This window comes from Arachis hypogaea, chromosome 12 (genome assembly GCF_003086295.3).
Source record: "Arachis hypogaea cultivar Tifrunner chromosome 12, arahy.Tifrunner.gnm2.J5K5, whole genome shotgun sequence".
Taxonomy (NCBI): domain Eukaryota; kingdom Viridiplantae; phylum Streptophyta; class Magnoliopsida; order Fabales; family Fabaceae; genus Arachis; species Arachis hypogaea.
In genome coordinates this window covers 107,147,546-107,163,613 of record NC_092047.1, presented here as the reverse complement: position 1 = coordinate 107,163,613, position 16,068 = coordinate 107,147,546, and the positions used below count along the sequence as shown (strand labels likewise).

Sequence of the window (16,068 nt, the reverse complement as noted above, 5' to 3'; positions counted from 1 at the left end):
GTTTGGGGAGAACTGGAGAAGGAAAGTGACGGAAAATGAGAAGGAAAATAAGAGAAAGAGAGGAGAGCCATTACTGTTTTAGAAAAATAAAAAAATATTTAAAAATCCACGTGGAGGAATGTGTGTGAGTAATAAAACGACGCCGTTTTGTTTATTTGAAAAAAAAAAAAAAAAACAAAAGCAGAACCATTCGTGAACCAAACCCTCCCCCCCCTCTTCTTCCCCCAATCATTTGTGCTCTCCCTGGAGACCTCTGAAGCCAAGGAAAACCCTAGCCCTTCATCGCCGCCGCCGTCCCCAGGTCCTCAGCGCCGCCGCTGCTTCCTCTTCCCCGTGTCGTTTTCATCTTCGCTGGCACGTCGTTTTCATCTTCCTCTTCCCCAGGTAGCTCGGCACATCGTTTTCATCTTCGCTGCCTTCTCGGCACGGAACCCAGGTTAGTGGCCCTGCTTTCAATTCTTCGCCTCCGCATCTTCCTTTTAATTTCTGAATGTTCGGTCTTCTCCTTCGTTTGAAGTTCTGAAATTGTTGTTCAATTTTTGTTCCATTTTTCTTGTAATGTTTTGTAAATTGTAATTGTCTGCTGCTGATGGATCTGTCTTGTATTTGCTGGTTGCTGATGGCTGTAATTTTTTTTTTCAAATTTACTGATGGCTGGATGGCTCTGTTAGTTGCTGATGGCTCTTAATTTTTTTTGTTCAAATTTACTGATGGCTTTGTTTGTAGTTGCTGGTTTTGCTGGGTGAAGGTTCAGTGTTTTGGAATGTTTTATAATGTGCTAATGTTTGTAATTGCTGGCTTTGTTTGTAATTGCTGGGTGAAGGTTTAGTGTTTTGTGATTATTGGTTAATGTTTTGGTTTAGTGTTCTCTCTTTTCCAGATTTCCCTTTTCCTGTATTTCTGCATGTTGCTGAATTGGTAATCAATAAATTTGCCCCTTTGCTGTAAATCGGGGCTTTACTAGGATTTGTTAAATTTGTTGCTGTAACTTGAATTTGTTGCTTCCCAGTCACATAACTAGAACAGAATGCTCAGTCAGTGCTTGATTGATTGGCTTTGCTCACTGATTGTATTTGATGATAAATTTTAAATTGATAACTTTTAAATGTTAAATTTGCACTGACCATGTTACTGATTCACTGTTTTTTCAGTTCTTTTTGTTGTTGTTAATCATTGTGATGAGCTTTGTTAAAATTTGCACTGCCTATGTTTAACATTTAAACTCTCAGCTTCTCGGCCCTGTTTGATTCTTCATCTCAGGCAATTGAATCGAATCAACCAGGCCTTCCTTTTCTTTTTATTTTAGTTGATTCTTAAGTTTTCTAATATATGTAGCTTTCTGAATCAAGTGGATCAGATTATGTAGTTTTCTTGATTTGGGATATTTTCGGAGACGCATTAGAAGAGCTATTTTATTATTATGTTTGCTATAATAATATTCACATGTTCTCTATGCTTGTGATTGTTTCAGTGTTTACATTTTCTTTCCAAGTCACTTGCTGTGGTTGTTCTTTGAGTTAAGGCTTTGTATGTGTGTGCGAGAATATGTGATAAATAAATATACAATAAAATTATTAAAAATTTAATATACAATTTTAAATATTCAAATTCAATAATTTTTAAAATTTTATAATTTTACATAATAACTTGTTTATATTTTATTACTAAAAATTCACAAAATAAATTTTTTTTAAATAATTTCTAAGTTCTAATCTAATAATTAGCAACAATACTCATGGTTTTTTATTTTAATAAATAAATTAATTATAATAATTATTGAAATAAATAATTTAAAAAATATTTACCAAAATAAATACTTCTCTCTTATCTCTGGTAAACGAGATAATTTTGTACGTATGTAAACGAGATAAAACAGGTGGATGTGATACGTGTATATCTATAAACGAGATAAATATTACATGCATTTTTTAAAAAAAATTTGAAATAATAAAAAATATTATTAATATCAATAATCCAAACTTTTAGCATGCAATTAGTACATAAAAATGTATTATATTTATATCTCGTTTACACTGTCTTATTTGTAAACGAGATATACACGTGTTGTGTCCACCTGTCTTATTTGTAAACGAGATATATGTAAAATTATCTCGTTTACACTGTAAACGAGATAAGAGAGAAGTATTTATGTTGGTAAATATTTTTTAAATTATTTATTTCAATAATTATTATAATTAATTTATTTATTAAAATAAAAAAATCCCAATACTCATTACATTAGTAACAAAAATATAAAATCAACAACAATAGAATACACAAAATTACACAAACTCAAACTATTGAGAATAGAATTCAAAATCATAAAACATTTCAACAAAGACTTCTCATCATGTATTCAACAACGAAAATTCATAATCCAAAAACATATCCAAAATTGAAAAATCCAAAATCAGAAAAACTAAACAAAAAATCCAAACTCAACATCCAAACTAAATTCAGAATCACTTCAGCAACAAGCCAACTCAGAATACAAAATTAACAATAATTCAAATCAACCATCAACTCTAACTCAGAATCCCACAGCAAAATTAGCTCAGACAAATTCACTCAACAAAAAATTAAGGTTCTGAAAATCGGACCGATTATCGAACCGATCTAACTACTAGTTCACTGGTTTACTGGTCTAATCGGTTCAACCTGAAAAATCGTTTTATAATAAAATAATAAATAAATTATAAATAAACACCTTACAACATAATGATAGACAGCACAATTGAATCACAAAAGGATAAAACAGCATCATATCACTATAAAATCACAAAACACAACAGAACAATTAATCAATAATCATACAAACTAGGCAAAATATTTGATGGAGCTCTCTACGAAAATTCCATTTGATGGAGCTGTCCAAAATATTTATAAAATAAGTTCAACTTGTTATGTTGTATTTACTCATAAGCAACAAAAGTTTTACTAATTTTATCTTAAACCTCACATGAATGTTGATTAACATATTAGCATATATTGTATCAAGTTTGCAACAACTAAAGACTTTAATCTATATATCTAGCCTCAGATAGCATAGCAAAATTCAAGTCTCAACATTTGCACAGAAGAACAAGACATGAATAAATCTAAAATTAATTTGTTTCTTCATAGAGCCTCAATATGCTACCTTCATCTTCAAAACGATCTTTAACCATCTATTACTTTTCTTCATTTAACCACCACCAGTTTGATGGTGTAATAGAACTTCCAAGAAATGTTGACTTCAAATTCCTCATATTTAATTAGATATAGACAAAATATCGAACAAAAGGATGAACCAAATTGAAATAGAACCTAAGCTGATTAATTTATTTATTAAAATAAAAAAAACCATGAGTATTGTTGCTAATTATTAGATTAGAATTTAGAAATTATTTTGTGAATTTTTAGTGATAAAATATAAACAAGTTATTATGTAAAATTATAAAATTTAAAAATTATTGAATTTGAATATTTAAAATTGTATATTAAATTTTTAATAATTTTATTGTATATTTAATTAAATTAGTTTAATCACGGTTCAACTCTGATTGGACCATTGAATTATTGAACCAATCACCTTATCGATTTATTGACAAATTCGATTCTCACAACCTTATATATATATATGTATATATATATATTATTTAGTTGATTTAAAAAGTAATAATAAATTTTAATATAAAATATAAATTTATTAGATCTTTTGACTAGAATTCTATCCATATTATAAATTTATCAATTCCATTCTATCTAATCCGATTTGTAAAAATAAATTTATTTTACTTAAATACGACATATAATCTTTTCATATTTTATAATATTAAATATTATTTATATATGATTAACTAATTAAATTATTAATTTCATATTAATATGTATTTATACAAAAGATAAAAATTGGAGTTTAAATCTGGACTTGTTTCCCTCTGCATTAAGCCTTAATGTTAAAGTGATGATTTACACATAATAATATGAATAAAACATGTGAAAATGTGTGATTTGGGTAAAATAAAATTATCACTGCAATTTACTCGTAATCTTTCAAAAAAAAGCTCACTCTCAGTTGGAAAAAACTTACGTTCGCTTTATTTACTAATAAAGTAATAATTTAGAAAAAACATATGAAAACATTGATTTAGAGAAAGGAATAATTAAGTATTTATTTTAGTTTAAAAATGTGAAAAACCAAGTAATGCAAATCCACAAACCCCAATAGTTATTGTTTTTATAGACAAGGTGACCGTGTTTACAAGCAAAAAACGAAAAAGGAAAAAAAAAGAAAAAAAACGAGAGAGGAAGTCCAAAACTTTTTCTCTCATTTGTATAATCCAATTCATCTTCCTCCTCTGTAGTTTGCAATCTGAGTCTGCATTTCTGCATTCAACTTCTTCAGAAGAGAAGAGGATGGTTCTGTCTCAGAAGATTCACGAAGCTTTCAAGGGCACAGTAGAGAGGATCACGAGCGCTCGAACCGTCTCAGCCTTCAAAGAGAAAGGAGTTCTCAGTGTCTCTGAGTTCGTCACTGCCGGCGACAATCTCGTTGCCAAATGCCCCACTTGGTCCTGGTAAATTTCCCCCCCTTTTTTTTTCCATCTCAAAGATTTCATCTTTCTTAAGTAGGCTCCCTGTTACACGATGTTTCTGTTCCTCTAATGGCTATTCGTTATTTCCAAAATATATATATTTTTTAAATCTGCTTTCAAGCCTCAAAATTTTACTTCTCAGAAGGGTTTCAATCAAGTTATATAGCTTCGGTCCCTGTAACAAAGGGTTTGGGGTCATATGGGACTTTCTGGGATGATTTGAATCATGTACGTATATTAACTAATAGCAAGCATTGGAAATTTTCATTCATTTGTGTTATGGCAATTGCTAAAGCTCAAAATTAAGAGGTCATTCTTTTTGTGCCCTTATTAATTGTTAATGTTCTGTTTTCCCATTGCATAATAGGGAATCAGGTGAGCCAAGCAAAAGGAAGCCATATTTGCCAGCGGATAAACAATTATTAATTACTAGGAATGGTAAGAGTCGAGCTTGGGATGTATTTGTATGTCATACATCTTCTTTGTACTTGTTATCTTCAGTCTAGTTTGAATTGTATTAAGTTGCTCTTTCTGTCCTTAAAGCTAGAAAGTTATAATACCTGAATTTCCCTGAGGTTTCTCCTGAATTTGTTATCTATGGCTGTCCTCATTAATGCTGGTTTATGAAGTTGCTTAACACTTGACAGTGCCGTGTTTGCGGAGAGCTGTATCTGTAGAAGAAGAATATGAAGCGGCTGGAGGAGAAGTTCTACTTGATGATGAAGAAAATGATGGATGGCTAGCAACTCATGGAAAACCTAAAGGTATGTATGTTGCTGGAGGCATTATTCTAGGGTTGTGTTAAATTGCCTTACACAAGCTTGGGGTTAGGTTAGTCCACTACTTAAAATAACCCCCACAATCTTAGTGCAACAATGGTTTTGTAGTATTGGCTTTTTACAAATATAGGCTTTATCCAAAGTTAGTTAGTATTATGTTCATTAAATGCAAGCGGTGAGGCAACAACATTGCAGATCGCTGTCAACGTCAGACTCTCATGTCGAGCTTCTGGGTGTGCCACAACCCCCATCTAATCATAAAATTCCACCTTTCTTTCCCTAAAATAAACTCTTACCAATTTTTTCCACCCTCGTCATCTATGTTTCGATCTGTGCTCATTGTTGTGACCAGATGTCGTTTCTGTGTTTCGTTAAATTCCCCAATTTTGCTCCTCCTTTTGACGAAAAAGAGAATGAATGATCAAGTTGCTCCATTGACATACTCACATAAGCATATTGGGTTGGCCAATCAAATCCTTTAATAATCTGTTTTCTACCTTGGAACTGCTCCCCTTCCTCCCACCCACCACAACCACAATTAAAAAAAAAAAAACCTTGACGGGCTTTCCATACTTGAATTAAGTTCTTCCCACTTGTGAGTGGCATACCAGCAAATGTCCTGGTAGACAGGTAACTTTTTTTCCCTTGAGTCCAGTGTAGCTAGCTCACCTCCAACCTACAAAGACCTAAGGATTTTTCTGCAAAATATTGAAATCTCCAAAATTTCAAATAAATTTTCAAGCTACTAACCAGAATTGAAATAATTACCACTGAAATTGAAATAAAATCCGTCCTATGGTTGTGAGCATGAGTTATGCATCTGTTTATAATACATTTTTATACAGGACTAGCATAACTCCCAAACTTGTGGGAGTAACAAAACAAGAGCTTCTATTCTATATCAGTATATTGTGATTTGGTTCTAATCCCATTCTCTGATGCTCATACCTTACACCTTTATTACTTTTTATTTATTTTTTTCAAGAAACCAAATCCGACGAGGAAGAGGATTTACCTTCCATGGAAAGCCTAGAAATCAGCAAAAAGGAACCTGTTAAGCAAATTTCATCCTACATGGGAGGTGATGAGGAAGACGATATTCCGGATATGGCTGAGTTTGAAGAAACTGATAACATTGTTACAGATCCTGTAAGTTGGGTATCACTTTCTAGGCTAGATTGTTGTTTCCTAACTGTTATACATCTGTATTTGGACTGAAAAGTGAAGTTTTATTGAATCACATGAAAGAGAACAGAAATATGTATCGACTGCTGTATTCTCATACTATGCTTGTTGTAAGAGTCTTTTCAAGCTGGTCTGTCCTTGCAATATTTGTTGGAATTAAAATGATAGGTAGGCTGTAGGCAATTACAACCTGAATGTGAGCTTTAACTCAATTTTTCATTTTAATACTTTTTATTTTTTATTTGCATAATTTATAATAGTAATATATTATTTTAAATAATTCTCCACTAGTTTACTTATTTTTTATTAACTATACTTTCATTGTTTACTTGTTTAGTACTGATTTAAGAAATGTGATTTTGTCATTGTTTACTCTTCAGTCTACATATCTAGTGGCTCATGAACCTGATGATGATAATATTCTACGAACCCGAACTTACGACATCAGTATCACGTAAGATGAGTTTCAAACTTGCAGTGTAACTTTTCTTGATTGCCATTTTGTTCCTGAACAAACTGCTACTTGTGATATCAGAGAAGACTGTGTATCTTTTTCTGACATATCACACAAGTGCTAAGATTTTCCTGAACAAACTGTTGGAGGATATTTATTCCTGACATATTTGTACTTCTCCTATTTTTTTTGTTGTATCTTGTTCTTTCTGTCAAATAGAAAGGACTACTTATTTTGTATTTGAAACAAACGGTCTTTAGACAATAATTTGAATAGTTCTATTTGACTTGTTTGCAGGTATGATAAATATTATCAAACACCTCGAGTATGGCTTACCGGGTATGATGAGGTTTGTTTTCCACAAGATCTTTTTTTAAATATATATATTCATTCACTTTTGTCGGTCTATAAGCCTACGATGAACCTACTAGGACAACTAATGTTTGCTTATTTTAAGTAGTGGATATAAATGATGTGAATATCCCGAACTGGGGCTTAGTGGGTGGGTTGATAACAGTTCCTTATTCTTTTTTCATTTTTATACCTTGGAAACTTAGTTTACTGGTTTATGATCTCATCTTTCCATCTTGCAGTCAAGGATGCTTTTGCAACAAGAACTTGTCCTTGAAGATGTTAGTCAGGACCATGCTCGCAAAACGGTGAGATATGACATGAATTGTTTATGTGAAAGATATTTTATCAGAATTCAATACGATGTTTATTGTTGGATGAATCATTTTGAGGTATAGATCATAGTTACATGCTTAAAGGGTAAAATTATTAAGCTTAATACTTCCTATGTTTTTAACCCCGCTATTTATCAATTTATAGTTTGCTAAACTTATGTTAATACGTTATTGTTCTAACATGAAATATTTACAGGTAACAATTGAGGACCACCCTCACTTGCCTGGTAAGCATGCATCTATTCATCCATGTCGACATGGAGCAGTGATGAAGAAAATCATTGATGTTTTGATGTCACGTGGGGTTGAGCCAGAAGTTGACAAGTAAACCCTTTCTGTCCAAGATATTATTACTTTCATAGAAACGTAATTATTATTACTTTCATAAAATCTTCCACATGGTGATATAAATTGGATTTTTCTTTTAATAAATCTAAATCAACATTGTCTGTAATTGTTTACAACATCCATACAAATATTGTTTTCTCATTAGCTTCACAATTTTTTATTTATTGTTTATGTAATTACTGGCTTTCAGGTGATGGAATATTTGATTATGCAATCTGCCTAAAGATTGTTTGTAGCATATAGTCAAGCATGCATCTGTTTTTTGTTCAATAGTCATTCATCCCTTTCTTAGTTTCCGTGGTTAATTATATTATGTTCCTCGAGAGAGGGGCAACTGTATATGCTTGAGATGCCATATTGAATTCTAACATGTATGTTTATGCTTGTTTATTTTACTTCAACCACTCCGTACGATTTGAATTCCTATAAATAATGACTTGTTTTTATTCAAATTCGTGAGTTATGTAAGCTTTCAACTGGAACTTGGTACGGCGCTTCTGGATTTGGTCCCTCTTAGCAATGCCTGACTTAGTATAATCACATTTTATTCCTTGGAGTGGCATAACTAAATATAAGTAATGTATTTGTGTAGGTACCTGTTCTTATTCTTGAAGTTTATGGCCTCTGTAATTCCAACTATTGAGTATGATTACACAATGGACTTTGATCTTGGTAGCTCCAGCAACAACTGACTAAGGTAAGTGATTTTTATTTATTTTCCTTAGTATCATACCATGGTTTTTTTCTTTCATTCTTATATTTTTTTTTTTTCAAATGGTAGCAGCATATTCAAGTATAACTGGGGAACATACTCCATTGTTGATTTCCCATTGGATCCGATGCATAAACACTCCGTCCTTTTATCTTGTTTTGTTGGTTTGTTGCGCATGTATTCAAATTGCGAATAAACCTTGCTGTTGTTGCCAAGTGTACATGTCATGTAAATTACAGCCACGTTAGTGTGGTTTGGTTACTGTCTTTGTACATATATAGCTAACTCTATGTCACTCTATAATGAAATATATAGCAGCAAATGCTTATCTTTACGTTTCCCCTAACTTCTATTTTAAAAAAATCATAGATTTCATTAAGATAACAAGAGTTACAATTAGGACCACTTGAGTTGACAGTAATAGAAGAATTGAGATTTTTCAACAAAAACTAACTTAGAGAGAATGATAATCAAATAGAAGTCACTACTTACTTGTGTGTAAATCACACTTAAAATGTGCGGCGAAACTTGTAGATGATTTTGCTTAGTTGCTTGTGCACTTTATGCATAGGAAATTGAGTGTTAAATGAAGATCAAAATGTGTCACTTTACATGGTTTTTAAAAGCGAGTTACCTCTTTAATGTTGAGCTTGTTAAGCTATTATGTACGTTTTTGTAGTGAAATGTTGATTAGATTTGGACTTATAGCTTGATAGTTATATGACATTCAAGTTGAGTTATGTGAAAGATCATCTTCAAATATAGGACTAACGAATTTTAGAGTTTAATTTTGATGCACTTACAGTGTAAAAAGTTTTATACTAAGTTTTACACTTTATACTGTCATCTAATTACATTAGTATTTTTAAATCATTTACGCGGATAATGTAAAAGGTTGTTATATTTACTAACGTTACGTAATTGAATGTACATGTAAAAAATAAAAATAAAATTATCTTATACTCACACTAAATCAAAATTAAATTCTGTAGAAATTGCTAATATCCCTTACCAAAAAATATGCCATAAATAACAACTATTATTAAAGAATTGTTTAGGTGAGTTTATAATAAAATATTTTTTTTTGAATTATCTTTTTTTTAAATTATTTAAAAAAGTAAAATAATTTTATATTTTAGATCTTTCACGTAAAAATATCTCTACCTTATGTTTGGATACAATAATATAAAAATACTATTTTATTTATTTATTATATGAAAAATGTTTTTTTTTTAACTTAAAAAATATATTTTTTTAGAATATAAATGGTAGCTTCTAAAAGATATATAACAATAATATTAAAAAGAAAAAAGGAAAATATATGATTGATAAATTGATATAGACATATATAGTGCTTATTGTGTAGAATGGTAAACGAGTCTCCCCTGTATATAATTGCTATAAATGGTCCATCTTCTCCAATCTGAATCTATCAAAAAGAAAATAACATAACAGCAGAGTGATCAGTCGCTGAATACAGCTAATTAACACAAGACCATGAGGAAACAATACCTCTCTTTTCTTCTTCTATCTCTCTTCCTTTCTGCAGATGCCCGTGGCGATTCCAATATAAGTATTCAATTTCACACATACACGCCTCTCTTCTAAATTTATCTATTCATATACTTTAATTTAATTTTACTCTCTTCATGAACAATCTTATTGATGTTCCGATCCATCTAATCAACATGTATGTATGTACGTACGTATAAGCAGGAGTGTGGGTACACGATGTAAGTGAAAACCGGATCCATCATAAAGCGAGGACCAGACGCAAACATAACTGTCACTCTCAGTGACGTAAAGGCCCGCGAGGTTCGGGTCCCGAACCTCCGGGCCTGGGGGATCATGGGCCAAGGCTATAACTACCTGGAGCGCGGCAATCTTGATGCCTTCACCGGCCGAGGCCCATGCATAGACACCCCGGTCTGCCGCCTCAACCTCACCTCTGACGGCTCTGGCTCCCACCATGGTTGGTATTGCGACTATGTTGAGGTTACTACCACTGGCCCCCATAAATCATGCTCTCAGACATTCTTCTACATTGACCAGTGGCTCGCTGATGATGTCAGCCCCTACAATCTCAGCGCCGTCCTCGACGGATGCCACCGTGCACAATACGCTCGTCGGCTTGATGAGATGCATGATTCAATTCATTGATTCATCGTTCTTTCTTTTTCCTTCTTTTTATTTATTTCCTTTTGTGGTAGTTGATGTTTGATCTCTTTTAGTTGTTTTCTATTTCGTGCATGCTGTAGGAAGTGGTATGTGATGATGCTTTATGCATATGCATGGTGAAAATTGTTAATTGAAAGGATATTCTTCTTGGTTATTGGCGTTGTAATGAGGAATTATTTATGGTGAAAATCCTTAATTTCATGTAGAGCAATGCTAGAGAACAAAAGAGTATTAGTAAAAAATCAGCCAAAATACCTTTGGGTGAATCCAAAATCTCTACGAGTTAATATATATGGATGTTTCTTCTACTAAGTATCAGAATGTTTTTTTTTTCATACTAAATGGATGTTCTTTTATATATTTTTCGAATTTTTTTGTATTGCAAATGTGAATGTCTCTATTTCTTTAAGAATTTCATATTTTTTTTAAATTTTATAGATATTTAATTATTTTTGCTAAAATATAACTGAATATTTCTTTTGTTAAGTATTAGGATTTTTTTTTTCATATTAAATGAATGTTTTTTTTTTATATTTCTGTAATTGTGTAGTTTGTAGTCTCTTTTAATTGTGCATCCCTTGCGTTCTCAAGACAGTCGCACTTTGCATACAGGTCCACCAACCCAGTAGCCAAATACGAATCAATCCGAATCCCATTCCTTGTAATGTAATCATGCACTATCCTACCCTGTTCCAACTCTCCCGTTTGAGCACAAGCTGAGAGAACATTTGCCAGAGCTATATTATCTAGCCTAATCCTCAATCCAATCATTTCATTAAACAAATCAATGGCTTCATAACACAGCTTCGCGTTGCTATAATCGGCAATCATAGTGCCCCAAGACACAGAATCTCGTTCTGGCATTTCGTCGAACAGTTTCTGCGGGCGCGTAGTCTCACCAATTTTAACGAACCCATGAACCATGGCATTATAAGAGACAACATCCCTATGAGAACTCTCGTTGAACAGCTTGTGGGCATCGTGGATGCGGCGATGGAGGGAGTAAACGCATATGAAGGCGTTGAGGGAGAAAGGATCGGCAAGAAAGCCGAATTTGAAGGCCTGGGAGTGTAGCGAGAGGGCGATGGAGATGGAAGAAGAAGAAGGGAGGAGGGAACATGCCTTGAACGCAAAAGGGAAGGTGTGGAAGTCAGGGGCGAGGGAGAGGTAGCGGAGGGTGACGAAGTTGTAGAGGGCGGAGGAAAGGGAGGAGAGGAGGGTGTGGGTCGCGGTGATAGAAGAGGAGTGGGTCGCGGTGAGGAGGCGGAGAGGGTCTGACGGAAAAAGAGAGATCTGTGTGTGAGATTGTTGGAGGTGGGTAGGTTAATGTGAGAAAGAAGAGAAATGTTGTTTTTATAGGTTTTAATTAGATTTACTTAATTAATTTTAAATTTTTAAAATTTTGAATTTTAAAAATTTAAAATTAATTATTAATATAAATTAATGTGGTTTTGTTTAGTTTTTGGTTGGTAACCTCTTGGTTCCATATACTTTTCCTTTCATGTAAAGTTAAAATTCATTGGACCTTAATTTTTACTATTATTTATTTGGCAACTACTCTAAAAAAAAATGTTTGTGATAATCTTTATTTAAATAATCACACTTTAAATAAAAATAATATTTTTATAATATATAAAAATTATATTTTATAATCTATTATTCAATAGTTAAAATAAAATACTTTTCATAAAAATAATTATAAAATCTTAATTGAAATATTTGCTTATTATTTTTTACTAAAAGATCGAGCTTCATTGATTCATTGAACCACTTCTTAGTGAAATATGTTAAAAGTTAATAGTCAAATTAGTTTTTAAAAGATGACTTATTCTTCAAATCCGTCTTTGAAATATCTTTTCAATCAAATTGGTCCTTAAAAAAATTATAAATTAATCATTTTCGTTCTTCAATTACTTAATTAGTAGTTTTCGTAAACGATTGGTGATATGAAACGTTAACTCACATCATACATGACACTTAGCTAGTATATTTAATTAGACGCTGAACAAATATATTTATAAAAATTTATCAATTTAGTGTCATTAGATTATATTACGGTTATGGTTTATATAATTGAGAAAATCGACTAAATTAGTAGATTTTCATAAACATATTTATTCAGCGTCTAGTTAAATATGTAAGGTGTTGTTCATACCCTATTCCAGATCAGACCCAATAAAAAAAAGGCTCATCCAAAAATATGGCCTCTCCCAACTTACCCAACCTCTCAAGAGGTCGGACACGACAAAAGGTTCAGTTTTACTTATCCAAATAAGTAACTGCCTCCGCAAATCTCTCCAACTATTTCTATATCCGCTAAAAGATAGATTTTAACAAACTTCCAAGATAAAGGGAACGATTATCCACCAACAAAGATAGAACTACTCCAAAAGGTGGTTATCGACTCTACTATAAATACACTGACACCCCTCAGGTATATTCAAGTTCTAATCTACTAAAAATCTACCTAAAACCCTTACTAACTTAAGCATCAGAATCTCTTGCAGGTACCACCCCCCACCTCCTCATGAGGAACTAGGACAGCAGCACCTCGGTACAAAAACAAATTGGACGCTACCTCACAAGAAGTCTGGACCTCACGTTCGGGCCCAAATCACCATTTCAGGTAACCCTTGGAACATTGGCGTCGTTGCCAGGGACCTGGAGCTCAACCTTTGATAATGGCGGACAATCAATACAATGATGGTCATACGGCATCTGAGTCAGAACCGGAGCCCCACCATGATAACCTCACGCTCGCAATACCTCCACCTCAGGAAAGAACGCACGTTCCCCACGAAGAAGGAACATCGGGGAATCCCCAGCCATGATGGATCCAATCAGAGGTCCATCTGCCTGAAGATGAAGAACCTCCTCATCCATCAGAGATATTAGGCTTAGTCCATGGCCATCGTGGACGATTAGAGCAACTCGAGCTGGAAGCAGAACGACAATGGAAAGAAGAACGAGAACTGCGAAAGGAGGTACGACGACGAAAAGAGTTGGAAGGAAAGCTCTTAAGATTGGAGGCTGACCTCCAAAGACGGAACAATCGAGCAGATCGAGAGGAAAGCCCTCTGGGAGGTGAAGATCCGTTTGTTGAGGAGATCATGCGGGCCAGAGTACTAAGAAATTTTAAAACACTCGACATGAATCTTTATGACGAAACGACCGACTCGAGACACCATCTCAACAACTTCAAAAGTTGGATGTACCTAGCTGATGCCTCCGACTCAGCTCGTTGCAAAAAATTCCTGACAACTTTGACCAAAGCCGTGATGAAGTGGTTCGATAATTTACCTCCCAAGTCGGTAACTTGTTTTGATGACCTGACAAGGAATTTTTTTACTAGATTCTCAGTTCAGAAGGATAAAGTGAAGCAGCTCCAAGCTTGCTAGGGGTTAAACAAGAAGTCAGAGAGCCACTCCGGGATTACATGGAAAGATTCAACACAGCATACTTGGAAATACAAAACTTACCTACTGAAGCAGTGATAATGGGGTTAGTTAACGGCCTTAAAAAAGGGCCATTCTCTCAATCCATATCCAAGCGACACCCGGCTTCCTTGTACGAAGTACAAGAATAGACGAAAAAATTCATCAATATGGAAGAAAATTTCCGACTAAGAGAGCCTCTTTCGAGGCCCAGCTGCCCTATCTATCTCAGAAAAAGGAGAAAGAAGCCAAGAAAAAAGAAGAATACAACTCGAAAAAATCTCGAATATATCATAATTATACTCCACTTCGAGTCTCTCTTGTAGATGTTTACAAGGAGATATGCTACATTGAGAAGCTTCCACCTCCTCGCCCAATCAAACACAAAAAAGCAAGAAGTCGGACAGAATACTGCGAATATCACAAGCTTTATTGACATTCTATCAACGATTGTTATGGTTTAAAGAGTGTCATAGAAAAGCTAGCTAGAGAAGGTCGGTTAGACAGATACTTAGCAAAGAGGTCGGACGACCAAACAAAAAGAAAAAGAGATGAAGAAGGAGAATGGCAAGAATGTCCACCTCAAACTCCTAAACGACACATACACATGATTAATGGAGGATTTACTAGAGGAGGAATCTCAAAATCATCATGGAAAATGCATCTTAAAGATTCATAATAGGAGTAGAGAGATATCCTATCACTTCAATAATATTCTCAGGGGCTCCGATGTCTCTTAGCATATCCATAATAAAGACCCAATTTAATATGTCATAAGCCTTTTCAAGATTTATTTTGATAGTTATAAGCCCTTGCTATGGACTTATTGCGCATTGTATAGACCACTTCTTGAGCTATTAAAATATTTTCTGTACAAATTCTACCAAGAACAGAGCTTGCTTGTGTGTTAAAAATAAGCTTAGGCATATAAATTTTTAATCTAGTAGTAATAATCTTAGTGACAATTTCATAACAAATATTACATAAACTAATAGGTCTAGAATTTCTAAAATTTTTCTAGGGAGTGAACTTTAGGAATTATAACTATTAGAGTCTAGTTTACCATAACAATATTACTAGGATCTCTAAAAATAGATTTCACCGAATCAATAAGGGAATAAGCAATGACATCCAAGAATGTTGGAGAAATTTTGCTGGGAGACTATCACTCCCTAGCGCCTCCAACTTTCCATATAAAAAACTGCATCTTTTTTTTTTTTTTGGAGAAATATCTCTACCCATATTTGCATATTGTTGGTCAAGAAGTCTAGTTAAGTTCCTAGTGAGAGAAAAAGGAGTCGGACTACCTTCCAAAGAATAAAGACTTTTAAAAAAATTAACACCCCATTTTTTAAGTTGTTCCACATCATCTATCCAATTCCCAACATCATTCTTGAGAGCAGCAACCTTATTTTTGCACCTTTTGCCATTAGCTCTTTGATGGAATACTTGGTATTTTTGTCACCGAATCTGATGATGTTGCACCTTGACATTTGTTGCCAATAGCTCTCTTTTTGAATCGCTATTTTTTCATATTTTTTTCAGAGGTCTTTTTGAAACTTAGAAAAGGGTTATTGGCAAAGGACATTTTGTTGCTGATTCCTTCAGGTCTAGATATAAGGCACTGTTTTTTCCTGAAAATATAACTAAAAACATCCTTATTCTAAAGTTTGACAGTGTCAGTAAAGCTTTTAATGTTGCTAGCCAGACTGACA

The 16,068-nt window shown here is 33.5% G+C and overlaps 1 protein-coding gene, 1 long non-coding RNA gene and 1 pseudogene across 5 annotated transcripts; 2 read left to right on the top strand and 1 right to left on the bottom strand.

Annotated features, from left to right (window-relative positions):
- The window catches only part of LOC114924875 (autophagy-related protein 3-like), a 75,048-nt pseudogene that overhangs the window by 50,744 nt on the left and 8,236 nt on the right, over positions 1-16,068 (bottom strand).
- Positions 5-9,075, top strand: LOC112728107 (autophagy-related protein 3). 4 transcript variants are annotated; one of them, XM_025778099.3, is made up of 11 exons: positions 5-436; positions 4,388-4,559; positions 4,945-5,015; positions 5,225-5,341; positions 6,342-6,505; positions 6,922-6,995; positions 7,293-7,344; positions 7,589-7,654; positions 7,878-8,005; positions 8,622-8,726; positions 8,814-9,075. In XM_025778099.3, exons 2-10 carry the CDS (start codon positions 4,399-4,401, stop codon positions 8,719-8,721), a joined length of 933 nt encoding a protein of 310 aa, XP_025633884.1. In that variant the 5' UTR covers positions 5-436; positions 4,388-4,398; the 3' UTR covers positions 8,722-8,726; positions 8,814-9,075. The 4 variants fall into 4 exon arrangements, with proteins under 4 accessions (XP_025633884.1, XP_072065750.1, XP_025633882.1 ...); XM_072209649.1 differs by having other exon boundaries at positions 8,811-9,075; XM_025778097.3 differs by having other exon boundaries at positions 4,347-4,559.
- On the top strand, positions 10,162-11,231 carry LOC140177110 (uncharacterized). The gene is made up of 2 exons (XR_011868858.1): positions 10,162-10,314; positions 10,458-11,231. It is a non-coding gene; the product is annotated as an uncharacterized lncRNA (long non-coding RNA).